A 27,570-nucleotide genomic window follows, 5' to 3' on the forward strand; every position below is an offset into this window, starting at 1 on the left:
GATTTCATGTTTTCCATTTAAAAGTAGTAAAAAGTAGTGAGCATGTTGTCAAGATTCAAGATTCGTTTCTTTGTCATTGTCATTAAAACAACGAAATTGCGTTTGGAGCATCGACAATTATCCTAATTATTTCAAAGCTGGAAAAAAAACTCAGATTCACCAAATAAATACCCAATGAATAAATAACCAAAATGAAACATCATTACAAAAAAAAAAAAAAAACAGTCGAAATTGCTTTTAAAATCCACCAATCAAATCACCAGCTCGTTCTGATCGACGTGCTGCCAGCCAATCAGAGTTTACCTGTTCACCCGCCTCACTTCAGCTTCAACTGACTGCTTCACGGAAACTCCAAACTTGTAGTAGCACCTGTCCGACCCCTACAGGTAAGTTCCTTTGGCCAAATGAGAGACTAGTCCGGACAGCAGCAACTCCTACCTGTCGAGCGGCTGTTAGAACCAAACCGGAACTATCGTAAAAGAGGCAGAAAGCGAACCGTTAGTGGAAGCTCCCAGGAGGGATTAGCTAGTGAGCCTCCTGGAGCAGCTCTGACGGTTTAAGGATTTGCCTTCATGATTTCTCCCTGCCCGTGTTACGTCCTCCCCCTCGGGCGGACTGCTTTGACTGACAGTCAGATGCTCCACATGCGGTTATTTTTTCGAATCCACTGAACGCACCTCTGTGCTGCGTTCAGGAACTGGGAAGCTTCGTTTATCCTGCGAATTTTCAATCATTCCAATCGAAATGTTTTATCTTACCTATGATTGCTGCCACCCTCACATACAAAAACGAAACAAGAGAGAAGTCAAACGTGACAGTCTAGAACCTGTCCAACAATTATTCCTGCTGGGAAACCTTTTTATGGTAATGGCACTTACAATAAACAAAAAACAAAGAAACAAAATAAATAAAAATAAAGCAAGAACCTGACCATCTGCAGAATTTAGACACAGTGGATTAAAAGTCATGTTGGTCAGTCAGCTTTGACAAAAAAAGACACAAAGATCCACAATAGCATAAAAGTTAATCCTGTAGTTAAATATTTCGACGTTTAAATAAGTATCTATAAAAAAGGGTTTACCGCCCCTTTGTGAGTTACAGCTTTATTTGTATGCATTTGAATGCAGCCCAGTTTAAGACAGGAATTAATATGAAAAAATACTTTATTTAGAGTAAACAATTCAAACTGAGAATTAAAATGACGTTTAGAAAAATGGAAAAAGCATAATTGAGTTCAGTTTTTTACAAATAAAGTCGGTCTAAAAGAATTTTTTGTTACCAATTCTGCAAGTTGTCCCATTTAAAAGCCGAGTTTGATCTGTAATGTTTTCTTCAAATACTAAGAACAATAAAATGAAAAAACAAAAAAAAACACATATAGTCAAAGAAGACCTCCCAAACACCTTTGAGACCGCCCTGTAGGATGCTCCATTTGCCAACCAGAAAAGGAACACAAGGGTCTCAATTACGGCACCCCACCAGTGGCGTGCGGTGAGGTTGATGGTTGGTGAGGCATTGACTCCTCTGGAGTCAGATTTACAATTGCAAGAACTAAATATTTCACCATTCATCCAACAGCAGGTAACAGAGTATAAGATACACACGAACATCTTTGTCCTACAGAGAATATTACTTTTATGGATAGATAGAACACTCTTCTTGTGTATAAATTATTCATATACACTGTAAACAAATTAAAATGTATTACTTACTTTTTGAGTCCATGCGCCGTTCCTTCTCCACAAAAAGCTCTATGACCCTGTTATAAAAGTCTTCTTTATCTTCCTTTAGTTTAATGAGTTTTTCCCTCTCAATGGAGAGACGTCCTCAGTCTGTTCGGTTTCTACAGCACCATTGTAGCTACAAAGCAGCTGTCAGCTCACGTCTGCCCCCTGCTGGTGAGGTTCGCCTCACATAAAGCCTTTTCCTTGTATTTACAGTCAGCGCTCAGACCGCACGTCACTGTTAAAATTGAGTCCTGCAGTCAGACATGAGGCAAAGCGCTCCGGAGCCTCAACCGGAGTTTCCGCTCCGTGTGTGAGTGTATGTGATTGCGCAACACTCAAATTCTGCGATTTTAACCTCAGAAACTGTGAAAAACGTGTCGATTCAACTGAAAATGCATCTTTAACACGGATCAATGGAAAATAATACTAATATATAATACAATGACACAATGACAGGTGAACTGGTGTCAAGTGAGCCCTCTCTCGAAAACAGTGTGCCGCTTTTTTACATACATTGCGGTAACTGCAAGAAAGCCTTCATTCGATTAAATGCAAAAAGTAAGAACTGTCATTATACTCATCTGACTGCACGTCACTTCACCCCACCCATGTCGGCAATCCTGGTCAAGAAGACAGGAGGACTCTCTCTAAGAGATTCCGTATTTACTCTGAAGTCTGTTGAAAAAAACGCTCCAGGATTGGGAGACTCAGGTTGGTTTTGCGGTACAGAGGTCTAGTCTGGTTACAAAGAAATACACAATAAATGCTTTTATAGTATAAAGATGTGGTTTTAAGTTTTTATGAGGCTTAAAACCATGATTATACTTAGGTAGATATGATAATAAAATAATACTTAAATACAACTTTTACTGAGTTCTAATAAGAGTAGGGTAAACATTGTTAAAATAAATTTCTGCAGTAAAATTCACATAATAAAATCAACATTTAAAACTATTATGTTTATTAAAATAATCTTAAAATAGTTTACAGTTATTATATACAGATTTATTTTACATTCTCACGAGAGGGTAGGTACTTATACACAGTTACATTTACTATAATATTTGTGAGAAATAGACAAACAAAAAAAGAGTATTTTTACTAAACCATTTTGGGTACTCTACAAACACAAATTTACTGCAGTAATTGTATATTTTACAACCTGTAATGTAATTCCTGAGAGCTTCAGCGTGTTGACTGTCTTCTTTTTTCTTCTTGAGAGCTTCTGTACAGTACCTGCACATTGTTATGTGTCAGCTGGAAATACAGCATGTGCCTTCGACCGGGATACATATGATCCAACTCCAAGATTAAAAGTTGGATAAAATAAGCCAGGAAAATTTCGAGCTCCATACCTGGTTCACTAATCCTCTCTGACTCACGTGACACGTTAGCAGGCAACAGGACATTAGCCGAGGTAACGGCTGGAATAAGACTCGTCCAAATTCACAGCCGTTAACATCCGACCAACCCGCTCGACCAAGGACCCGGCCAACGTCGACCGGGAAGGCCGCAGCCATTGAAAGATGCAGCCCTCAAATTTGGTCACACCCTAGTTGTAGATTAATTTATTATCATGAACAAAAGTGGAAATTGTTATTGTATTTTTACTTTTCATTAATTTAGGTGAGATAAAATAAAAGCAGATGTTCTTGTGAAACGTAATAAAAAGGAGTTTGATTTTTTTTAAAAACTTTTTCATTGTGAATATAACATTTCCAAGTATTAAAAAGAACATAAGAACTGCATCAAACATCACCTGAAATGACTCTTAAAAAATATTTGTTGTTTTTCTAATTTTGGATTAAAAAGAATTTTGCACGGCAACAGTAAAAATCCTCCTAAAAACCTATTTATGCGTTCATAAAACAAATTATTTATTGTTTATATTAATATCACAAAAAGCTCAGTGGTTTTTTCTACCTCCTTCTGTGTGAAAGGGAGGACATGGAATAAAAATGTCTTGAATGTAAAAAATAAAAAGCTTTACATTATTAGCATACGTTAAGTAAACTAAAGGAACAATAAACCTGACTTCACTCAGGATTGCGTAATCTCTCGTGCAGCAGAGCTTGCAGTCTCGCGCTGAAAGTAAGGAGGAATGGAAAAAATAAAATATATTTCGTTCCCACAAATTATTATCTTGTTCCCACAAATTAATATTCTGTTCCCACAAAATAATATTCCGTTCCTACGAAATACTATTACGTTCCCTCGAAATAATTAATTTGTGCTAACGAAATAATTATTCACGTCATAAGTCATTCATAAACACGCACATGCTCTCCGTTCGGCCGCAAAAGCCGCTTTCAGCGGTAACTTCCGTGTCTCTGTGACCCACATTCGTTCAAGAAAGGAAAAATTAAAACAAGAATGATCAATTTATTATTGTCTTAATGAATATAAGAAAAATATCATAATATTTAGGACGCCCAAGCTTGCTGTTTTGCCACACCGCTGCGATTCTCCGGACATAGCTCCTAGCTCCGCTGCAGAGCTCTTTAGCTTGTCATGCCGGCATTCGGCATCCGGTAGACGGCCAGCCAGCTAGGGTATGGGATATTGTAGTTGAGGGTCGAATAGGTATAATAATATTCAGGACTTGTCTTTTAATAACATACTCGTTAGTAGTCGCTTTAAATCCGAAGGCTAGTAGGCTACATGCTGACTAGCCCATCCTTAACTTGTTATTCACGTCATAAGTCCTTCATAATCACGGATGTGAGCAATAGTTGGATTTACAGCAGATACCTTCACATTTCTGTCTGTGCATGTCTCATAACATTGCATAGAACGTCTTCTATGCAATGATGTTTAGAGATCAAAGTTATTTATTTTGAAAAAGCACAAAAGCATCGGTAATCACGTTTTCATGCCTGGGTTCATTCACATCCCGGTACGGTCTCCGTCCGGCCGCAAAAGCCGCTAATTCCGTGTCTCTGTGACCCACATTCGTTCAAGAGAGGGAAAATAAAATGAAGAAGTATCAATTTATTATTGTCTATTTCTTGACATCTGAAGGCTACATGCTACATGCTACATGCCCATGATACATCACATGATACATCACACATATCCCATAATGCATCTCGACCAATCACCGTGGCCCTGTAACCATGATGCGTTCATAGACGATAGAAAATAGGTTAGTAGCATGTAGCCTACTAGCCTTCGAATGTTAAGTGACTGCCAACGAGTGTGAGGCTTTTGTAGAGCTTTTTAAAATAAATAAATCTCATCTCTAAACATCCTCTGTGTCTTCAATGTAATGTAATAAGACACACACAGACAGAAATGTGAAGGTATCTGCTGTAAATCCAACTATTGCTCACATTCGTGTTTATGAAGCTAGGAGCTATGTCCAGTAGGCGAATAAATAAAACAAAGCCACACCTCTTTCCTAAATGCAAAAAATTAAGCTCTAATAAAATCTCAAATTCAAGTTTCTTCATTTGTTTCACCCTTAAGTGTAAACCCTGCCTGAGCTGACGCTGCTCCATGGTGACTCTTGTGTTTCAGTGCCGTCACACAGTAAAAATGCCTTTGATTAACAAGTCTGTGAGTGGCAGCGGTGCATCCAATCAGGCGGCTGTTCCTGAGCAGGGAGAAACTCTCCCTCCCGCTGTAGAAACCATTACGACAGCAGGAGCCCCAGGCGACCATGGAGACCCAGAAATCATCAAATCGCCCAGCGACCCAAAGGAATACAGGTGAGACCAATGGGCAACCGTGGTGCATTGGTAGGGCGGTTGACCTTCAATCGTACGATTGCGGGTTCAGTTCCCGCCTTGCCCGCCCATGTGTCGAAGTGTCCTTGGGCAAGACAGTGAACCCCACCCAGCCCCTGGTGGAAGGTTGGAGCCAGTGTTTGGCAGCGGAGCTGCCACCAGTGTGTGAATGTGTGTGTGTGAATGGGTGAATGGGTCTGTGACTGTAGGTAGAAAAGCGCTATAAAAGTATACGCCATTTACATTGGTCACATGAGCTGAGAGCTGATGACATCACACAGGTAGTTTGATCAGTATTCTTCCTGGCAGCAAAATCATTTATGTACTTTTTTAAGCGTTTTTCTGCTCATTCAGGGGTCTGCAGCTGTATTTTGCTCACTTCCTCTTCCTCTGAGACATGCATCAACATTCTGAAGCTAAACAGGGAGAAGCTTTCTAATACAAGAGCAATTTCCTCAGCTCTTACTTCAGGGCCCTCTTAGTCTGTCTCTCGTTCAGCTATGTTTGAGTCTGTCATGTTTTCAGCCCTCGGGCTCTCCTTTGGATTCTCCATCACTCTTCAAACAGATCTTTTCCAGTAGTTGATCTGTCCGGGCCAATGTTTTCTGCTATAGGAACTGTAAACTTCAGACATGCTGCCGTGTTTATCCATCACAGATTCTCCTTTTTCCTGTAGGTACATCGAGCTGAGTAACGGCCTTCGAGCGCTCCTCATCTCTGATTTTAGCAGTGCAGGAACAGGATCAGAAGATGAGGAGGGAGAGGAGGTAGAGGAGGAAGAGGAGGAGACAGAAGACTCTGATGAAGGGGACATCCAAGAGTTAGAAGATCAGGATGAGGAACCTGGATTAAAGAGGAAGCGGTCTGAGAAGCAGGTAGGGAGGGGGGAGTCTTCTAAACACAATGCAGATAATTATTTCAGTGAAACAGGAAGTCTTCAGGCTTTGTGTTCACTGTGTGTGTGTTGTTGCACACGTGTGCAGGCGGCCGCTGCGCTTTGCATTGGTGTGGGGAGTTTCAGTGACCCGGATGACCTGCCCGGCCTGGCCCACTTCCTTGAGCACAGTGAGTGTCGCCTTTCTCAATGTGGATTTGAGGGATCTCCAGATCTTTGATTCAGATCCTTTCTGATCTAAAGGAATCTTCCAGATCTGCTTTTGAATTTGAATAAAAGCAGGAGTCAGACTTTGTAACTGCACTTTAAAGTGAGACTAAATAACAGTGAAAAACAGGATTTTAACAGAATCTAGACCAATGTGCTTCTTTAGAGAAGTAAAGAAAGAAAATGTTTTTTTCTGGGGTTTTTCTTCACTATAAATAAAAAGGAAAAAAGAAGTTGAGCTCAGAAAATATTTCTGCAAACGCAGCAGATCTGAATATCTGGCTGAGTTAAAGAAAAACTGACTTGATGTCAAAGTCCACGTTAAATCTTGATGTTCTGTTGTTGCTCAGAGGAGCATAAGGGATGAGCATGTAGAAGCTTGAACCTGAGGTACTTTGGGTGCTGAGACCCATCGCTCACACTGGAGAAAACAGACACCCAAAACACAAGGAGATAAAACTGCCCTCATTTCCCTTTGTCCATCTGTTTAAACGCTCTCCTGCTGCTTACAATCCCTCCAAACCCCAACCTAATGTTACAGGTGCGACAAAAATGGCGAGCAACATTGAAGTAGTCCTGGGGGAAAAAACGACTGGATGAATTAATTCGAATTTATTGTTACGGGCGCTTAAAAAGTAACTAAATCGAGTTTTGTGTAATGGCACATTTTTGGCTCCCTGGAGCTTCCGTAGCGTTAGTTTCACACGGTGGTATGGCAAGCGATAAACAACCTGTGAGAGTGGGAAGTTTGTTCTCAAAAAAGGAATAAAATCATCTGTTGCTTGGAACTGGTATGGGTTTACTGCCACAGACATGGAGGACGAGACCCCCCCCCCACGCTGTAACATTTGCCTAAAGCCCACCGCAGTCAAAGGCAGCAGCACCACAAACTTATTCCGGCACGCGCTCTTTCCTCTTACACACGGAGCGCTGACACACATACACACATTCATTCTACAACACCTATATAGTTAGTTCATTAGTTAGATAGGTAGTTGTTACGGTTATTTGTTAATAAAGAAAACTGCATTGCAATTATGAATTGTAGTCATTTGCGACGCGGCCACTGGTAGATTTTGTGTTCGGCGGGGGGGGGGTGCTTGACCGTGACTTCTGCTGCTTCATCACCTCTGTGATCAAAAATCCCACACCGTCACAGCTCTAGTTTATATCTTGTGGGACACAAAAAAATGCAACTTCTCCAGTACTGATAGCAGAATCGTTGAGGTCAGATCTTACGGATACTGCGGTCTTGAAGGATGTTAGTATTCATCCCAGAAATGGGGGTTACTTTTGTCTTGCGTTTGATTAAATAAAAGCAAAATTTGCTTTAAGTTGTCTGCTGTTTGTGCTTATTATTGCTTTCCTTAAGTGGGGGGGGGGGGTCGTGAAAAAAATCGGAAATCCAATTTAAATAAAAATCGCAGATTTTATTTTTAAGACATATCGCCCACCCCTACATTGAAGCTATATTGATGTATTGTATTGATGGCACCTGTTTAAACTGGTTATCTAGATAAAAGACACCTGTCCACAACCTCAAACTGTCACACTCCAAACTCCACTATGGCCAAGACCAAACAGCTGTCTAACGACACCAGAAACCAATTGTTGACCTGCACCAGGCTGGAAGACTGAATCTGCATTAGACAAGCAGCTCGGTGTGAAGAAATCAAAAAATCCCAGAACCACACGGGGGACCTACTGAATGAGCTGCCAAGAGCTGGGACCAAAGTAACAAAGGCTACCATCAGTAACACACTATGCCACCAGAGACTCAAACCCTGCAGGGCCAGACGTGTCCCCCTGCTAAAGCCAGTACATGTGCAGGCCCGTCTAAAGTTTGATAGAGAGCATTTGGAGGATCCAGAAGAGGACCATGTTCTATGGTTGGATGAAACCAAAATAGAACTTTTTGGTAAGAACTCTACTCGTCATATTTGGAGGAGAAAGAATGCTGAGCTGTATCCAAAGAACACCATACCTTCTATAAAGCATGGTGGTGGAAACATCATGCTTTGGGGCTGTTTTTCCAGCAAAGGGACCAGGATGACTGATCCGTGTAAAGGAAAGAATGAAAGAAGCCATGTATCGTCAGATTGAGAGAAAACATCCTTCAATCATCAAGGGCATTGAAGATGAAACATGGCTGGGTCTTCCAGCATGACAATGATCCCAAACACACTGACCGGGTCACGTAGGAGAGGCTTAGAAGCATTTCAAGGTCCTGGAGTGTCCTAGCCAGTGTCCAGATCTCAACCCCCTTGAAAATCTTTAGAGGAAGTTGAAAGTTCGTGTTGCCTGGCGACAGCTCCAAAGCATCCCTGCTGTATAACAAAGTATTGATTTGAACTTTTATTATTTACCAAATACTTATTTTCCACCATAATTAACAAATATATTCTTTAAAAATCAGTCAATGTCTTTTTCTGGATTTTTTCCCATCATGTTGTCTCATAGTTGAGATAAACCTGTGATAAAAATTATAGACCTCTCTCATCTTTTTAAGTGGGAGAACTTGCACAGTTGGTGGCTGACTCAATACTTTTTTGCAATACAGTATGTCACTGCTACCGCCTTTTGTAAAACTGTATTTTTTTGTCTGTCCCTGATTCACAATGATTTGAAAAAAGCAATAAGCAGTAATGTAATTTTAAGAATAATTTTCTTCAAATATTTCCTCAATCATAAGAAAAATACCACAAGAAAATTCTAAAAACGGAAAGACACCAGTTAACATTCAGTTTTTGGAATAAATATATATTTTAATGAATGCATACATCTTTATTTTGGGTGAAATACAAATTCAACTGAAACACTTTGTTTGGGTGTGAGTTTTCCATTCAAGTGACCACTTTTGATATTCATAAAGACTGGAATGAACCACTGTGGGGATGCCTTTGCTTTCTTTGTTTTAAAGGGATTTATTTGGTTTATGTTGAAGATTTAAATGCAATTATCCATTGCTTTATTTGTTTATTTTTTCCATTTGTAGTTTTAGATAAATTAGTTAACATGTTTGTTTAGTTGCATTCCTGCCCCCTGTTTTGTGTGATGTGTGGACTTGTCCAAAGCTCTAAATCTTCCTCAGCATGTTAACAGGATGTTCCTTACTATGCTAAGTGAGTTTTTTGGATGGGTTCAGTCCCCTTTGATTCATATTCATTTGATTATTTATCTTTTTTGGGCCCACATGATTTATTTATGTGGAAAAAGGATCTCTGTTTATTCATTTAAAAAAAAAAGACAAAAAAGGAATAAAAACGGCTTTTGAGCAAACCCACCTTTGTCCTGTTGACTGATTGTGTCAGTTGGTGTCAGAAATGGGATTTGAACCCACCCCTCATCATGGGACTGTGACTAGCAGATGGAGTAGAAGGTTTTTTTTCATGTCTCTCTCAGGAGAACCCTAACCCTGTTCTGATGTGCTCCCCATGTGTTTGCAGTGGTGTTCATGGGCAGTGAGAAATACCCGGCAGAGAATGACTTTGATGCTTTCCTAAAGAAGCATGGAGGAAGCAACAATGCGGCCACTGACTGTGAGAGGACCGTCTTCCAGTTTGACGTGCAGAGGAAATATTTCAGGGATGCCCTCCATAGGTGAGCTTCATTCTGGCTCATCCCTCCTTTTGCTCCTCTGGTCCAGTTTGTTTAAAGCAGGGGTGTCAAACATAAGGCCCACGGGCCGTATCCGGCCCACCAGGTGGTTAAGTCTGGCCCACACATGAAGACTAAAAATCACAAGGACGGTTAAAAAAGAAAGCAAGTTTCTAGTCCATTCCTGTGGCGAGTTATGATTTTTTAAAGAATTAACCGAAATGCGCAATTCTGCCACTAGGGGGAGCAAAGGAAAGGCAAAACAGGTGAAACAGCATATCTCTGCATCTGCCAAAAGTGAAACCTAACAGCTCTGCATCTGGGTAAGATACACTTTGGTTCCCTATGAGCCTCACCGCTGTTATCTAGCTATAAGGATGATCATTAGTGACACCCTAATGACCAAAATGTTGTCAAAAAGTGAAGTGGAGTGAAGAGATTTCCAGGAAAAATGGACAGGTTTTTTTTCTTTCACGAAGCTGAATGCAAAACCCCCATGATTGGTATGTCATGTCTTGGTATGTTCAAAGAATATAACATTCAGCACCACTAAGAGACTCGCCATAAAGAAAAGTTTCTGGATTGCTTCAGTGTCAGATGTAAAATATTCAGTCTGTATAAAATTAAATAGACCAACTTTTTTTTAACTGAAATTAATTTTATTCAAGATCCATTGGCCCCAAGTGATTAGGCTACTATGTTGGTTGAGGCATTTTTTTTTAAATTGAGTAAAAAATACTAAAACAAAGCTGTTATTTTGCTTTTATGTTACTGGTCCGGCCCACTTGAGATCAGACGGGCTGAATGTGGCCCCTGAACCAAAATGAGTTTGACACCCCTGGTTTAAAGGAAAATTCAAGTCTATTAATTAGGCAGTTTTCTGACAAGTGCCAGCTGAGGCTAAAACCCACTTTATTTTTCTCCAGTTCTTTGTGTTAGTCTGGGTTGAACAATAAACACATAACAACTCAAACAATTGCAAGAGCAGTAGTTTTCTGACAGTATTTTTGGCCATGCCAGTATATAAACTGATATTGCAAAACTGTGGATATTATGTCGAATTTGAATCCCTGGATTTATTAATTCCAAATATGAAAATAATTTGTAACTTGTGTTTTTGCATTCAGATTATGCTAAATTAAGTTGAGATAGATATAATTTTAGGTTTGCTGCTAATCGGCATCCATGGGGAAAAAAAACATCTTGATGTGAAGATAAAGAGACTTTTTATTCATGCAACACAGCTATTTCCAATATTTTCACTGTAATGACTGACTGAACTACACAGCTCAAAACAAGAAAGGGAACACCCAAACAACTCAGTCTCACTTCTGAGTAATCAAACTGTCCAATTAGCAAGCAGCACTGACTGACGATCAATTTCACACATCTTTGTGTACGCGGAATAGACAACAGGTGGAAATAATAGTCGATAAGCAACAAAACTCCATTAATGGAGTGGTTCTGCAAGTGGTGACCACAGAGAACTTCCCCGTCCTCATGTTTTCTGGCTGATGTTTTGGTGACTGAAGGCTGACAGGGTTGTCACTCAAGCGGTACAAGTGGCCCAGGTAGTGCAGCTCATCCAGGTAGTGCAGCTCATCCAGGACGGCGCATGCGAGTTATGGCAGAAAGGTTTGCTGTGTCTGTCAGCATAGTGTCCAGAGGGTGGAGGTGTTACCAGGAGACATGGATGAGGCCGTAGGAGTGCAAAAAGCCAGATGCCTGAAGATGACCTCCAGCAGGCTGCAAATGCACGTGTCTGCTTAAATTGTTAGAAACGGACACCACGAGGGTGGTTTGAGGGCCCAACGTCCACAGGTGGGAGTTGTGCAGACGTGACGAGTCTGGAGACGCCGTGGAGACAGTGTTGCTTCTGCTGAAAAAAAATGCATTTATCCTTTAAATGCAGAAGGTGTGCGTTGTGAATTATCCTAATTGTGAAATGCAAAAAGCTTTTGCTGTCTTTGTTTAGGCCCAGATGAATGTTGCACTCTCCATTATTGAAGTTTGCAGTGCTGACACTCGTCCACCACCACTGGCCAGCGTCCCTCAGCATCTGGGCAGGAATGGTTTTGACTGGACCTCCAGGCTGTAGGAGGAGCTGCAGACTTCCCTCCTGCAGCTGCAGCTAGGATGTTCATGATGCGTCTCATCAGAGTCTTTATCATCTGTCCATTTACCGCTGCTGATTTCATCACCCTGTGTAGAAAAATAGGAAATCAATTTAGAAAAGAGCAGCATTTATATGTATTCAGTATGTGTACACAGTTGCATTCATAATAATCCCAAACAAGCCGAAACACTGCACAGCTTGAGTTCTTCCTCACTGTCCCCACAGTCATCTGTCCTCTCTGTTATCGAGTTGACCGCTGTGCCGCGGTCCACATGCTGCTTTCTATAGAATGAAGTCATTTTCAGAACAGATCTAAAGAACAATAACAGACTGGTTTCACATTTATATCCCACCACAATATTTCAGTGCAATAGCAGTTTTTTATAGAAAAATATTAAAGAAAATATTTGTGAGTGTTGATGTGGTCACCGTAGAGGCGTTTTAGCAGATTGTTAAAGATCTTCAAACATTTTGCTCATTGGTACTCTTCTCCTTTGTGGTAGTGATAGAAGTACTCAGTGAACATGTATTTATTTTTATCTTTGTACAATTTACCTTAGATTGGACCATTTTTTTCCAAGACTGTAGTCTAAAAATGCTGATTCAGCATAAGGGAATCCTTGCAGATATGACAGATGATGTTGTCTCTGACCAGACCAGTCAAGAAACTAATCCTTGACAAAGATTATTAGACATATTGGAAATACCGGGTTCCTTCATTTACCGCATTAAGTTCCAAAAAAAAACAAAACCTGCAGCAGATGTTTTAAGGCTGTGAAACTCATCTCTGAACACTTTATCTACTTTTTTTCAGACAGACATGAAGATTTTCACTCTTTTCTCTCTTGTTTGAAGTCTCAATGTTCAAACCTTCATAAAAAAAGGATTAAAGGATGAGAGCAAAGATCTGATCACAATCTAAAATTTATGTAACTCTGGAAAGCATGAACGCATTCTGCACAGCAGACACAGCACGGAAGGGATTGATTGACAAGGTCAACAGCCAATCAGAACATAGGGTACTGGGGGGAAAAAGTCATGTAAAATTGCGCTGAAAATCAGTGAAACAGCAAGACCGCAAAAAACAATTTAGTGAGGAAACAATAGAACTTATAGTGGAGGAATGCAGACAGTTTTTTTGTGACATTTTAAGCAAAATCATTGAGATGTGAGAACGTGCTCATCTGTTTCAAGGGGTGTCATGATTCCATTGGATGTTTTTTATGAAGCGCCTTGAGAGTTTATGTCTGGGTCAGTGTGGTCGTTGCAAAACCATTGTATCCAGTTTGGAAATGATGCCTCTGATTTGAGTGATTGTACACACATGACAGTGCTGTTTTCAGAGCCTGTGACATGACATGGGTAAAAAAAAACACGAATTCGTTCCCAGGAAATATTTCTGACCTTTTACACACCCCGTATTTTTTTTTTTTAACCAGAATAAACTTAAATGCTTCCTGTTACATCTTTATTGTAAATAAGATTACTGGTTTAAAGCAGTAATAAAATATATTTTACCATTGCATTATTGATGCTACCATTGACTATAGCGAGGTGATCACCACGCCAGGCGGCTGGCTGGACGACAGACGGAGAGCCGCCGTGGTATGGGGGAGCAGCCAGCTCAAGCTTCCTAAATCTAATGATATTTTCATTTTTTCCATCAAAAAAAAATAAAAAGATTCCCCTAGTTTGATTCTTGTTTTTATTTCTCCCCTCTTGAATTACTGTGGGTCACAGAGACATGGATGTAGCGGCAGAAAGCGGCTTTTGCGGCAGGACGGAGAGCGTACCGGGATGTGAATGAACCCAGACATGAAGACATGATTACCGATGCTTCTGTAGAGCTTTTTAAAATAAATAAATCTAAACATCCTCCATGTCTTCCTTGCAATGTAATCAGACACACACACAGAAATGTGAAGGTATCTGCTGTAAATCCAAACATCCATGTTTATGAAGGACTGACCGTGCAAATTATGCTTTTGTGCGATCAACTTCAATATTTTTTTTACGCATTTACGGTCACGGTAACGGGAAACACGTAGCTGTTTCTGATTCATGTTTAACATTAGAATTAAATAAAAAAACAGGTTAGATCCAAAAACCATAATTTTCTTTGTAATTGTGACATCAGGTTGAAGGGAAGTGCTGAATCACGTAATACAGACAGGTGTGTGCTTCTTTGTTTTCCAGATGGGCTCAGTTCTTTATCTGTCCTCTGATGCTAGAGGATGCTATGGACAGGGAGGTGGAGGCTGTGGACAGCGGTGAGTCAGCTGCTGTTCCTTCTCAGGTTCTGCTCTTCATGAACTACCAACGGGTTCTCCTCCTCCTCAGAGTTCCAGATGGCGAGGCCGTCGGATTTCCATCGGAAGGAGATGCTGTTTGGAAGTCTGTCCAAGGCGGGGCACCCCATGGGCAAGTTCTTCTGGGGTGAGAGCTGCACAGGCGCTGGGACAGAGAAGTTTCATTTTCATACTTCCTTTTGTCTCGTAGATTTGTCCTGTTTTAGCTCGTAAGTCATGAACTGTGTTTGACTGGAGAAGCTTCTGCACAGAATCTAAAATGTGATATTTAAACTGAGGTCATTTTAATATTTAAAAAACACAAAGAAGCCTGAACACAAAACCCAGACTCTGATCTCAGAAACATGATGAACCCCCTCCTCACAGCTCAGTGTCGCCTCCTTCAGGAAACGCTCAGACGCTGAAGCATGATCCTAAAGAGAGGCAGATTGACACATACCAGAGACTGCGGGACTTCTGGAGGAGACATTACTCTGCTCATTACATGACGCTGGCCGTTCAATCCAGAGGTAATCTGCTATCCTCTGAAGGACTCCAGCGGCTGAAATCCGCTGATTATGTGTTTGCTGCGCAGAGACGCTGGACACCCTGGAGGAGTGGGTGAGACAGATCTTCATCGAGGTGCCAAACAAGTACGACTGCGACACACAGCCGGCCTGAGAACAGCACTCTGACAGCTTGTGACCCCTCACCTGTCAACAGCACTATGATTCTATCTTCTGATAGAAGAAAGCTGTGATCTCCTCACAGCTTTCTTCTCAATTTCTTTCCACTCACTCTTTTTTTACATATGAGAGCCAAATAAAAAGGTCTTCCAAAGCACCACTGAGAAAACATGAAAAACATCACATCTCTATAAGGGGGTAGAGACAACTAGAGACTTAATTCTGTTCTAAATCCCCGGCAGATAGTTGGTTTGCAGAAGGATGCTCACTCATAGCCCCCCCCAGCTGGGAGGAGTCACAGCATTTCTGGATTCTCCATTTGCTGCCAACACCCATGGTCAGGAGCTGTGGGTGAAGGTGTGGATGCAGCCAGCTGAGATGAGCTCCCTGCACTGGGGTTATAGCCTCTTATAAAAGGGGGAGTTGTTGGTGTTGGGGGTCAGGGGGAGACCCTGCTGTTGATTCTGGAAGCTCTGTCTCTGCTGACCCAGAGTCTCCTGGTTCTCTTAAAGGTCCACTCTAATGAAGATTGTGTTTCTGGTCATTTTACAGCATTCTTCTGATGATGAAGGAGATATATGAAGAAGATTAGGATTACAATTGCATTTCTTAAGTATTTCTTTATTTACATTGTAGTGAATTAGGAGTACACTAAGAAAGGCTGTTTGAAAAAGCTCATAGTTTTTATGTAAAAACTACAATCAGCAGCCCACAAGCTCCCTGCTCTGCTCCATTCTGATGATCCATTTGCAGACAAATAAATCCATGCAGGGCTCTAAACCCGCCAAATATGGGCTAAACCTCAATTTGACGGGTAGAATAACAATTTGAGCAGCCACTCTGGCAGGTGAGGCATTGTTCATTAGCTGACATGGTGCTCAAACGTCAGCTAACACAAACACACACTCACTTGTTGCTCCATTTCCTTGTAACTCTTTGAAATGACGAAGACTCGCAGCAAAAAAAAACACAGATCTTTGAGAACACACAATACGGCAAAACGTTGCACATGTTTAAGTTATTGGTAAGTAATTATTTTGTCATCACTAGTTTTAGTCTTTACTTTTCTGTTGTACATTGAAAAAAACATTCCTAATATGAACAAAGTTAAATTAAACATTCGGACTTGGGTGAAAAGTCGATGCTGTGTGTTCAGAAAAATGTTCAGAGATCAGAAATGCCTTTAGTTAAAATAAAACATTACTGTAATGTTAGAGACCTGACATAAGATGACACGTTCAATTATTAGTAGTTCTGTCTTTGCAAGAAAAGAATCAACTGAAACTTTACAAATAAAGGGAATAACTGTTTTGCTTTGACATACACAAAATATTTTTCTAGAGAAAGGTCTAGTAGAAATCTAATTAGTAGTTAATTCAGAGCTCTAGATATATAAGTCTTTGTTTTCCTCGTCTGAGCTGGCATCTGGTTGAAAACTATACGACTGGATAGCTCTGATATTGCTCATCATGTTAGATTGGGGTGAGGAGCTGTAAGCTAGTGGGATAGAGTGCAAACAAAGGGATGATGGGAAATGAACGCGGGCTTACTCCCTTCCAACGATCCCGTAAATCTCTAATGACCTCCTGCTGCTCCGCAGAAACAATGTCCTTGAAGACGACACAGGCTTTTTATTTTATTTTGGCTACAAACAGCACAATCATTAAAAGACGACTAGGAAGGATTTTACAATAGATCAAAAGATGATGGGAGTGGGACTTTAATGAAACACAAGGACTTTCAGTAGAACTTGATCATGATGTTCAGGAGGTCTCCATGAAGAAATCCATTTCTAACAGGCTTGACAGGCAGGTTGCATGTTGTCACCTCTGCTGTTTGCTCCTAGCTGCCTGAAAGTATGAAGCCAAAGCATGTGGATGACAATGAGAACCTGTGCAGATTTATGACAGCTGTGTCTGTGCTGCTCCGTTGGCAGCGGAGAACCTCGACCGGACTTCTCCCACCTGCAGGAGCCGTTTGACACGCCGGCCTTCAAAAAACTCTACAGAGGTCTGTTCTGAGTCCGGAGATGATGGTGGAGAACATCTGTGCTCAGATCTTTAACTGCTTTCGTTATTTTCCTGGCTCTGATTGTGTTTGTCAGGTTGTTGATCGGACTTTGGTTGTTGTTTTTGTCTCATCTCTTACTCCTGCTTGCCCCCCCCCCCATAAAAAGCACCTGTTCTCCTGTCGGGGCATGGGGAGGGGTTGATGTATGACCTTTTTGTTGCAGTGGTTCCTGTGAGGAAAGTTCATGCTGTGACCATCAGCTGGGCCGTTCCTCCGCAGGGAAAACACTACAGGTGAGTCTGAAGCTGAAACGCTACACTGGTCAACCCTCAGCTGGTCAGACAGAGAACTGTCCTCTGTGAGGGTCCAGCAGATTTCAGCACAAGTCACACACAGATGACTTTTGCTGTCAGGACTTTTTTGTAATTTACTTAAATCACAGAAACAAAACTGGGCGGTTGAGCAGGTCAGCCAATGATTGAAGGGTCGCCGGTTCGATCCCTGCTCCCTCCAGTCAACTGGCATTGTGTCCTTGGGCAGGACACTTCACCCTCCCTGCCTCCGGTGCAGCACCACTGGTGTGTGAATGTGCATGAATGTCCCGGTGATGGTCAGAGGGGCCGTAGGCGTGAACTGGCAGCCACGCCTCTGTCAGTCTGCCCCAGGGCAGCTGTGGCTACAACAGTAGCTACCATCACCAAGTGAATAATGGACACATTGGAAACGCTTTGAGCGTCTGGAAAAGTTATTATTTAAATTCACTGTGCCAGTCTGCGGTCAGAAGATGCTTCAGCTCCTGTTTGTGTCTGTGCCACAGAGTGAAGCCTCTTCATTACATCTCCTGGCTCGTCGGACACGAAGGGGCTGGCAGTATCCTGTCTCTGCTGAGAAAGAGGTGAGTCCTGACACACCTGCATGAGGTCAGACAGGTGGGGTGTCTCTGACAGGTGGTGTAATCAAAAACTCTCATGAACCTCACAGTTCCCTTAATCCAGTGCTTCTCAAATAGTGCGGCGATGCCAGGGGGGGCGTGCATTAGTAACGGTTTTATGCACGGGTAATACGGGCAATTGTACAGGGTGCATTTTTAATGGGGGGAGGGGGGGTGACAGCGGCTCGGTGCTTGGAAAAAAATCTGGTTCACTATTGGTTTCCTATTATCTGTTCTATCACAGAGTTTGTAACAGCCTGAAACTGTGAATTACCGTCCCTGCAGCTGCGCGTTCCCGTCTCCTGTCACACGCGAGGCTGCGTGTGTGAGAATGCAAGGGGAGGGGTAGTGGGCTCAGGCTGCCAGGTGAAGCGGGGCAAAAGGAGCACTGTAAACCCTGCCTGGATTAGCAACACCAGGATCATCTTGTGCCTTTAGATTCCTCAGCTCATGCTAATAATGTCATTCTTTATGAAGTATTGTAGACATTTTGATGACGTGTTTTTATTTTCTATAAACGTATTCTTTGTCTGCCTGTCGTTTAGTTGGTGTCAGTATTTGACATAAAGATGGCAGGTAATGCAGTAAAACAGCTGCACAGATCATAAATAAACAATCCATCATTACGTATACTTACACAATTCTTTTAGATACTAATATATTGTCACCGCGCAAGTGAGTGTGTTGGGGTGGGGGAAGGTTAGTGCGAAACATTTTCTTTTTCCTAGGGGGGGCCTGACAAAAAATAATTGAGAAGCACTGCCTTAATCTATAAAAATGACAATTCGAACAAAGACGAGATGCTTAAAAGTTAGAAAAACAGTTTTTTTCACAGCACCATAAGACTAAGGAAAAAATAAATACCTGATGTTGTGTGAGACACAAAAAAGACAGATCTGGCATTAATATAGTTTTATGGAGAACAGAACAACAGGGTAACGGGGCAGTTCTAATAACAAGTGTTTGGGTCAGAGGTCAGGAAAAGCCTTTTTGTGCCACAGATGTGCATTTCAGTGACATACTTTTGTGTGTGCTCGCTTGCTCAGGTGCTGGGCTCTGGCTCTGTGCGGAGGGAACAGCAAAACAGGCTTTGAGGAGAACACCACCTACTCCATCTTCTCCATCTCCATTACGCTCACTGACGGGGGCTTCCAGAACTTTTTTCAGGTCCCCAAACTCCTTCAGCTCGTTTTTGTGCTGCTGAAGCTGCACAATGTGCAACATAAATGCAACACAACAGGACCTCAACCATGTTTGTTGTTTTTCTTTATTTAAAATCCAACTTAAAATAAAAAAAAGTGTACAACAAGAGAAGCGTTAAAAACCCAGGAGGACCTTCTTTTTTCCAGTTTTGTTAAAGTTTTTAAAAAAAAAACTTTATTGACAAACATTGTACATACAAAGAATCATACAAGGTCGCACTATACTTCTCAAATTTCTTTGAATGTTTGGTGTTGTTGTGTCTCTGGTTCAGGTCGGTCTTCTCAGAGCTTTCATATCTCTGACAGCTTCTGTCTGTCGTTTTCTTCACAGGTGATCCACTTGGTGTTCCAGTACCTGAAGATGTTGCAGACTCTGGGCCCACAGGAAAGGTCAGGTGCTCTGAAACACGCTCCTACACTTTTACTCACATGGATTTCTCTCTGACTCTAAAACACAGGTCAAGGCTTTCTCTCTCAGAAATACTCAGAAAACAGAGTGAGATCCCTACAGGATCCAACCTGCTGCTCTGTCCTTTCAGGATCTATGAGGAGATCCAGCAGATTGGGGACTACGAGTTCCAGTACCAGGAGCAGGTCAGCACACGAGCTGCGTTTACATGGGCAAAAGTAATCGGAAAGAACGCCTGATCGGACGGAAAACGTGTCATGTAAACACGCCGTTCAGAATACTCTGCCCTGATCAGACTCGTTCGGATCAAAATTTCTTTCCGATCGAGATAGGTGGGTTATGAAGATTGTTGATCCGATCGTGGAGAACCGACCGGCTGCTCTGCGGACGCCCGGTGCGAAGCGCCACTCCACCTCTCCCCTCTCTTACATCCCTCACAAGGGGGGTGCCGGGGAGGAGCGGGACCCTGCGCGGTCCTGGCTCGTGTGCCGGTGGACCGAACCAACTGTGTCTCTGAGCAGAGCAGCTGGATTAATAATGTTGTGTTTGAGGGGAGGATGCTTTGTTACGTGTGCGTTTTGTTGTTTGTGTGACTGCGATCCGTTCCGCCGCTCTCGGTTAGCTGCTGTCAGGAGAACCGTGTGTCTGAGCAGAGCTCGGACTTCCAGCTCACACAGCCGCTTTGGGGCGGTGTGCGAACTTTTCAAAGCAGAATGTCGCTCAGTCCTTTGAAATCGTTCAAACAATCACGTGGATTTGTCTTTCCAGTCGTGTCCCGACAAAATAAAGGCTGATATTCTCACACATTTACGTGCAGCCAAGATGCAGATTGCTGCATATCCTGCATGAGTTTATCAAACAAGGTTAATGTTGTTAGCGCGTGTTAGCCTCTCCTGGGGGAGCTCCGTTCTTCCACAAAAAAAGCACTGACCACACGGATTACATAAAAAATGATAAGCGAACAGGCGCTTCATAATAACTATAACATTAATAAAAGCATATTTAGAAGATCGTCTCGTATATTACCGAGCTGCTGCATAAATGTATATGACAGCAAAGGTTTGTTTACTGTGGGACTCTTCCTTTTTCCTGTATTTTCAACACTACTGCGCATGCCCAAATGATTTATTCCGACCGAAAGTGAGACCATGTGAATGTTTGTTCTAATCGGAAAAAGGTTTTCTGTGCCCATGTGCACGGTTGAATTTTAACCCGACCATATTTTGCCCATGTAACCGCGGCTACGGACAGCTGGTTTCACTGCAGATGGAGTCTGATTTTTCCCAAAATGATCAATGAATGCTCTTGAAAGAGGCGGGTTTAGACTCAGCCTGTAATTTAATCTGTCTGTCAGACGGACCCGATTGAGTTTGTGGAGAACATCTGTGAGAACATGCAGCTGTTCCCCAAAATGGACCTCCTGACTGGAGACCAGCTGATGTTTGAGTTCGATTCCCAGGTACGCACTCAAGATCAGTCTGGTTCACAGTTCGGTCCAGCTTCTCCCCTGTGACCTGGTTCTGTGGCAGGTTATTGGTTCGGTTCTGGACCTCCTGACACCTCAGAGAGCCAACCTCCTGCTGCTGTCACCTGACAACCAAGGCCGTTGTCTGCTGAGAGAGCGATGGTTCGGGACCTGCTTCAGCTGCGATGGTACTGCGCTGTGGGCCTCCAGCAGAGGGCGTCCCGACAACATGTCTTTGAACGTGGCTGTGTTTGATTCCCGCCTTCAGACATCCCAGAGAAGTGGTCGCAGCGCTGGGCTGGCAACTTGGAGCTGCACCCTGACTTCCACCTTCCTGATGAGAACAGGTTCATTGGTGAGTGTTTCCTTTGCAGCTTTGTCCATTCTCTGTGGAGATCCTGAACCCAACGCAGATACGTGGAAGATAAGGACTCAGGCGGATTCTGTCTTCTGTTCTTGGTGCAGCGACAGACTTTGCCCTGAAAGAGTCCGACTGTCCCGACACAGAGTTTCCCGTCAGAATTGTGAAAAATGAGCGAGGAGCTCTGTGGTTCAAGAAGGACAACACGTTTAAGATCCCTAAAGGTGAGACGTCCTGATTGGAGCAGAGCAAGGACCAACAGTCCTGTCAGCACTGACAGTTAAAGATGGGTTTTAAAATGTTGCCCCAAAGGGGAATGTATCCCGAAGAAGATCCAGTATAGAAACCATCATGAGAACTGGGTCAGTGAAATGTTTGGACTCGCAATATTCTAAATGAAGAGCTTGTTCTAAAAAATCTGTGGACACGTTTCGGAGCACTGAAGTATTTCTCAAAGGCTCTGAATTGTTCCAACATTTTTAATCGGCATCTAATCTCGTTTGTTGTAATATTTTCAAAATAAAAGCATTTAGCTTAGTCAGTCTCTGATCACAGCAATAAACTCTGGGACTCTGGTCTTAGTTATCACTACTTGTAAACGTAAAATCTAAGGAAAATGTAAGGATGGATATTTTTAATCCCATTTTATTTCACAAGTATTGGGCCCATAATAGGCTTTAACTGAACATAACTCAAATGCAGACAATGAACGACAAAGAAAACCCCAAACCATCCTCATCCCGCACCCATTCAATCTAAATGTTTTGGTCAGGAAAAGTAATTTAAAAAGGTGCACTCTCTTGTTTAACAACCTTGTGTCCACATGCAAAGTTGGCACATTTTGGGTTCTATTACCACAGTGGTTAATTCTGTTTAACTGGGGCCCTTTGACTGTGTGTAGAGGGTTAGCTCAAATATTAACTCAAGTCTTAAGAGGTTAAATAATAAAAAAAAACAAATCTGATCCCGTACTCTCTAAAATAAAACAACTCGAATGCTTCCCTCCTGCTTAAACCGTTACCCAAATGAAATTATGAAATGATCACGTCCAGATTTATCAGGAAATTTTGGACAAGACTTTGTAGAGTTAAAATAGACTTACCAAAGAGATCATTTCATTCATGATGAGCAAATTGTTAATCCCATCTTGTTAGATTTTGTCCAACTCCTCCTGCTGTTGTTGTGAGTCAGATGTTGACATGGTGAAATGTTTTGTATGAAGTTGATTCATTTCCTTATGTTTGTGCGCTTCAGCTTACATTTGGTTCCACCTGGTCTCCCCGCTGATCCAGACGAGTCCTGAGAGGTAAGCTCCACCCCAGACTGTTCCTGAGCACAGCCCAGTGAAAGAATAAAGTCACTCACATGGTTTGCCCAAGAGCACAACGACTCAAGCCTGGAGCTTGAACCCCCAACCAACCAGTTGACAGATTACCGTTCAACCCTGTGAGCTTTAGCCCCTCCAACACTAAACCAGTTAAGGTGCAGAGGAGCTTCTCGTGTTTGGAAGTCTTAAACGTTTCGCCTTTAGCTGCAGGAAAAATTGTCACAGAGGAACACGGTCAGCCACACCGCAGCCGAGCACCAGGCTGCAGGAACAGTCTGACTGACAGAACAGTGTGTGTGGAAACAGAGGAAGCAGCGTGTATGAAGGATCCTTCAGTCTGAATTCAGCTGAGCATGTGTGCGTCTCCTCTCCTCTGAGTTCAGCTGCACTTTCAAGTCATTTAAGAGCTAAATGGCTCAAAACCTCATCTGATGGTGTGAGGAAAAAGGGGCTTTCATGAGACGTATCTAACCCTGGGATTTTGGACCTTCAGGGATCCCCAGTTCACAGAGCTTCATGTGTTTCTCTGCAAACGTTTTCTTCACAAGTTGTGGTGTTTGGCATTAAAATGTGTGAATTTCTTCATCATGAAGAGGATGTGTGTCTGTTGCACTAACACAGAATGAGGCTCTCCTCTTCTTCCTATAGTCTGGTTCTGTTTGACCTCTTCATCAATATCCTGGCCCACAACCTGGCAGAACCGGCCTACGAGGCCAACGTGGCTCAGCTGGAGTACAAGCTGGTGGCCGGCGAGCACGGAGTGGTGATCCGGCTGAGGGGCTTCAACCACAAGCTTCCGGTGAGCAGACACACGACGTGTGTGAGGGCCGGGAGGTTATAGCTTTAACTAGATCTTTTTTTTTTTTTTTTTTTTATAAAATCTGGTCACACCAAATCAAAACTTTATTTCTGATGATTCCTGGAATGGATTGTTTCTGATTCAAAAGATCGATTCTGTGATTGGGGTCTGTGATTTCACAAAACGTTGGTGATCTGAACCAATTAGAGCAGTGTCAGTTATAATATTTATATTTTTATTTTAAGCCCTCAAAAAGCGACCAGCACAGTGACATTCGTATGCACAAGAGGACAGAGCCAAGCAGGTTTTAGCTCAGCAGGATTGAAGGCTATCCAATGATCTTTGTGTAGGAAACCCTGAACTGAACCCTCACATCTAATCTTGTTTTGTGTCTTTTGGTCTTCTGGCTCCAGCTGCTGCTGCAACTCATTGTGGATCATCTGGCCGGCTTCAGCAGCGAGCCAGACGTCTTCGCCATGTTCAGCGAGCAGCTGAAGAAGGCCTACTTCAACATCCTCATTAAGCACGACAGGCTGGGAAGGTGGGCGCACACTCAGAGCTGGGGTTTGGACAGTCCTGGATTCTCTCTTGTTCACCTGTCACTCACCTGTGCAGAGACGTGCGGCTGCAGATCCTGGAGCCCAAACGGTGGTCCGGCCTCCAGAAGTACCAGGTCCTCATCAATGGTCTGACCAACGACAACCTCATGACCTTTGCTGCTGATCTGAAGGTGGAGCTTTATGCAGAGGGACTGGTTCAGGGGAATTTCACTAGCGAGGTGACACACACACACACTCAAACTCTCTGGTTATCTTTTCAATGACAGCGGTAAACGTTTGTGGATGTGCTTTATTTGACAGGAGTCTAAAGAGTTCCTGCAGTACTTTACAGAGTGAGTTTGCTGCTCTCTACTGGCTCAGACATCATCATTCAATGATTTGAAGACTTCTGGAACAATCTGTTCTAAAGCGGTGTTTTGCATTTGTGCAGGAAGCTGCAGTTCCAGCCGCTGTCAGCAGAGGTCCCCGTTTCCTTCCTGGTGGCGAAGCTGCCTCAGAAGCCGCTTCTGTGTAAAGTGAAGTCCCTGAACAGAGGAGATGCAAACTCAGAGATCACCGTGTTCTACCAGGTGACACAGCACAGGTCTGAGCTCAGATTGTGTTTCTGTTGTGTAACTGTGGGTTTTGTTTGCAGTCGGGGCTGAAGAGGCTGAGAGAGCACGCTCTGATGGAGCTGATGGTGGTGAGTGTTCAGCCTCCTCCCGCCGTCCACAGACATGAAGAGGCTTCTCCAAAGCCTAGAGACAGAAGGACAAACAAAAACGAATAGTTTTAATTGTGTTTCATTATATCTGCATGATCTTCATGGAAGATTCATTTGAAGAAATGACAAAAACTGGACAGTTGAGTGAGTGGACTCCTACAAGCTGGAGATCTTATTAGATGTGTGTTCACAGATGCTCATGGAAGAACCCTGCTTTGACTTCTTGAGGACCAAGGAGACTCTGGGGTGAGTTGACCTTTGACATGAAACCACGGGTTGGGCACTCACCGTGTACAAAGTATTAAGCCTTTCCAGCAGAACTACACTAGTTTGTCAGAAGCCTTTCAGATGTTCTAGAGTATCTGTTGCTTTAATGCATTTTTGGTTTAAATCCAATCTCTTTGCCCTGCTATTTTCCTGCTGAAAGCCCTGTCCTGCAGGTACCAGGTGTACCCAACTTTCAGGAATACCTCAGGGGTGCTGGGGTTCTCTGTCACCGTGGAAACGCAGGCCACAAAGTTCAGGTGAGTCTATCTGCAGGAGCTTGGCTTCTGTTTGAGTTTCTGACTCTGAAGTGACTCTACCCACAGCACGGAGTTTGTGGAGGCAAAGATTGAGGAGTTCCTGCAGAAGTTTGGCAAGCGCTTGTCCAGTCTGACCGAGGAGGCCTTCAGTACTCAGGTGACTTCGCTCATCAAGCTGAAGGAGTGTGAGGACGCCCACCTGGGCGAGGAGGTGGAGCGCAACTGGTTTGAGGTGGTCACACAGCAGTATGTCTTCAACAGGCTGAACAAAGAGGTAATGCTTCCCATTTTCAGAACCCTCTCTGTGTTTCCAAACTTTCTGATCTTTCTTGTTGTCCGTCTTCACATATTTGTAGCTCAACTACAGCAGGGGGGTCAGAATCCAGGCCTCGAGGGCCATTTTCCCACATGTTGTCCAACTAACCTACGATTGAAGCTCCATACTGCCTAAACACACCTGACCCATGTAGATCAGCAGCAGATAAGGCCGTGTGTTTGGAAAACCAGCAGGAGGCCGGAGTTTGACACCCCTGACCTACAGAGTGACGTCACGTCTGCCGAGGTCTTTTGAGCAGTTTGAATCTCCTGTCTGCTCTGAATCACTCACAAACATGACATTCTCCAGGAAGAGAAGGAGCTAGCAGGGATTTTTTTTTAATTCAGAAGCAGATCAGTGAAGAACCAAGCTCTGTATTCGTTATTGTCTGCTCCTGATTCTGAGCTGCTGTGGTCTTTATCTCAGATTGAAGCTCTGAAGGTCTTCGCCAAGGAGGAGCTGGTTTCCTGGTTCTTGGAGCACAGAGACAACAGCAGGAAGCTCAGCGTCCATGTGAGTTTACCCATCCTTCATTCTGAGTGCCCCTGGGGGGTTTGTGGAGAGGACCATGTAGCTGAACCCATATCTCCATGGACAACCAGCATGCGGTGCAGTAATGTCCTGATTCTCCTTCCCCGTGAAGCTGTGATGGCTGATGGGAATGATCCACCCTTGAGGGTGCCGTGTGAGCTAACATGGACGCGGGTCAAATGAAAACTTCTGTTGTGTCTTTTTTGAGCAGCAACTGCATCAAATCAGGCAATGTTGTTTTTTTTTTGCTTCTGCTTGTGCGACGCACAGGAACGTCTTCATACTTTGGTTCCACCAGTCAGATTCTGTGAATGTGGGCGGCTTCACCAGCTGGCCCAAAGATCCGAAGTCTCTAGAAAAAAGCCAGAATCATGTCTGAATTAAAGCATACCCAGAGTACAGCCCAGGGAAGTCCTGGTGACGGTATGCTCTTCTGGTTGCTAGGGTTACACCTCAAATCCTGCTGGCTCCAATTGGCCCCGCCCTCCTTATCCACGGCGCTATCCGATCAACTTTGGACAGTATTATTTCTCTTGAACCTGTTAACTGGGCTTGTCCTGTTTCTGCTTCATGTCAGGTGGTGGGTTTTGGTAGGGAGGAGAATGACCCCCCCGATCAGAGCACAGACGACCCCCCCACCGCCTCAGTTTACGGGGAAGTCAGCGAACTGACCTTTCTGCCGGTCTTGACGGCGGCGCTGCAGGAAGCTACGCTCATCACTGACATCAGAGGCTTCACCGCCTCCCTCCCCCTCTACCCCTACCACAAAATCCTGGATTAGGCCCCTCCCACTTTTTTTCTCTTCTTTTTTAAAAATCCAATCCAGATTGTGATTCCTGTTCTGGTTTCAGGTCATTTTACAGACCGATGCCCTCTCAATTTTTGCCTTTGGACTTTCTGAACTCTCAGGGTACGTGAATGCCTCACTGGGACTCCACGTGTTGGTAAAGTCACGTCCTGCAGGAGGTGCATGTGTCTACCGTCCACCCAAACAGAGGATTCTGGGTGAAGATCATCAGACAACCAACTGCTTCTGCTCGAATTAAAGGCAACTTAAAAAATAACCATGCGGAGGCCCCTCGTGTTTCTTTTTTTTCTCTGTTATTACTTATCAGAAATGCAGTTGCGTATTCGTCCAGAAGGGGGCGGTATAATGACGAAACTAATCACAAAAAAGTGTCATGATGC

The 27,570-nt window shown here is 43.1% G+C and overlaps 1 protein-coding gene across 6 annotated transcripts; it reads left to right on the forward strand.

Moving 5' to 3' along the window:
- Positions 1 to 278: 278 nt before the first annotated feature.
- LOC101158595 (nardilysin) lies at positions 279 to 27,446 on the forward strand. 6 transcript variants are annotated; one of them, XM_023954056.1, is made up of 31 exons: positions 279 to 386; positions 5,247 to 5,437; positions 6,132 to 6,330; positions 6,439 to 6,520; positions 10,004 to 10,157; positions 14,467 to 14,540; positions 14,611 to 14,706; positions 14,966 to 15,088; positions 15,154 to 15,211; positions 17,181 to 17,254; positions 17,478 to 17,547; positions 18,072 to 18,149; positions 19,232 to 19,352; positions 19,719 to 19,777; positions 19,927 to 19,981; positions 21,151 to 21,255; positions 21,326 to 21,449; positions 21,530 to 21,616; positions 21,727 to 21,846; positions 22,877 to 22,928; positions 23,598 to 23,748; positions 24,162 to 24,289; positions 24,364 to 24,526; positions 24,609 to 24,640; positions 24,739 to 24,877; positions 24,943 to 24,990; positions 25,205 to 25,257; positions 25,452 to 25,535; positions 25,602 to 25,809; positions 26,278 to 26,364; positions 26,960 to 27,446. In XM_023954056.1, exons 2-31 carry the CDS (start codon positions 5,265 to 5,267, stop codon positions 27,161 to 27,163), a joined length of 3,201 nt encoding a protein of 1,066 aa, XP_023809824.1. In that variant the 5' UTR covers positions 279 to 386; positions 5,247 to 5,264; the 3' UTR covers positions 27,164 to 27,446. The 6 variants fall into 6 exon arrangements, 4 of the variants coding, with proteins under 4 accessions (XP_023809824.1, XP_023809823.1, XP_020557871.1 ...); XR_002873155.1 differs by having other exon boundaries at positions 6,132 to 6,520; positions 25,892 to 26,364; positions 26,960 to 26,996; XM_023954055.1 differs by having other exon boundaries at positions 6,132 to 6,520.
- The last annotated feature ends 124 nt before the right edge of the window (positions 27,447 to 27,570 follow it).

This window comes from Oryzias latipes, chromosome 4 (genome assembly GCF_002234675.1).
Source record: "Oryzias latipes chromosome 4, ASM223467v1".
Lineage (NCBI taxonomy): Eukaryota > Metazoa > Chordata > Actinopteri > Beloniformes > Adrianichthyidae > Oryzias > Oryzias latipes.

Bases quoted from the DNA above. Each gene is read 5' to 3' on its own strand.
- LOC101158595 (XM_023954055.1), top strand. From the start codon at position 5,265: ATGCCTTTGATTAACAAGTCTGTGAGTGGCAGCGGTGCATCCAATCAG. The intron at 21,847-22,876 runs GTGAGACGTCCT...TGTGCGCTTCAG, and splicing joins CACGTTTAAGATCCCTAAAG to CTTACATTTGGTTCCACCTG. The intron at 24,290-24,363 runs GTGGGCGCACAC...TCACCTGTGCAG, and splicing joins AAGCACGACAGGCTGGGAAG to AGACGTGCGGCTGCAGATCC.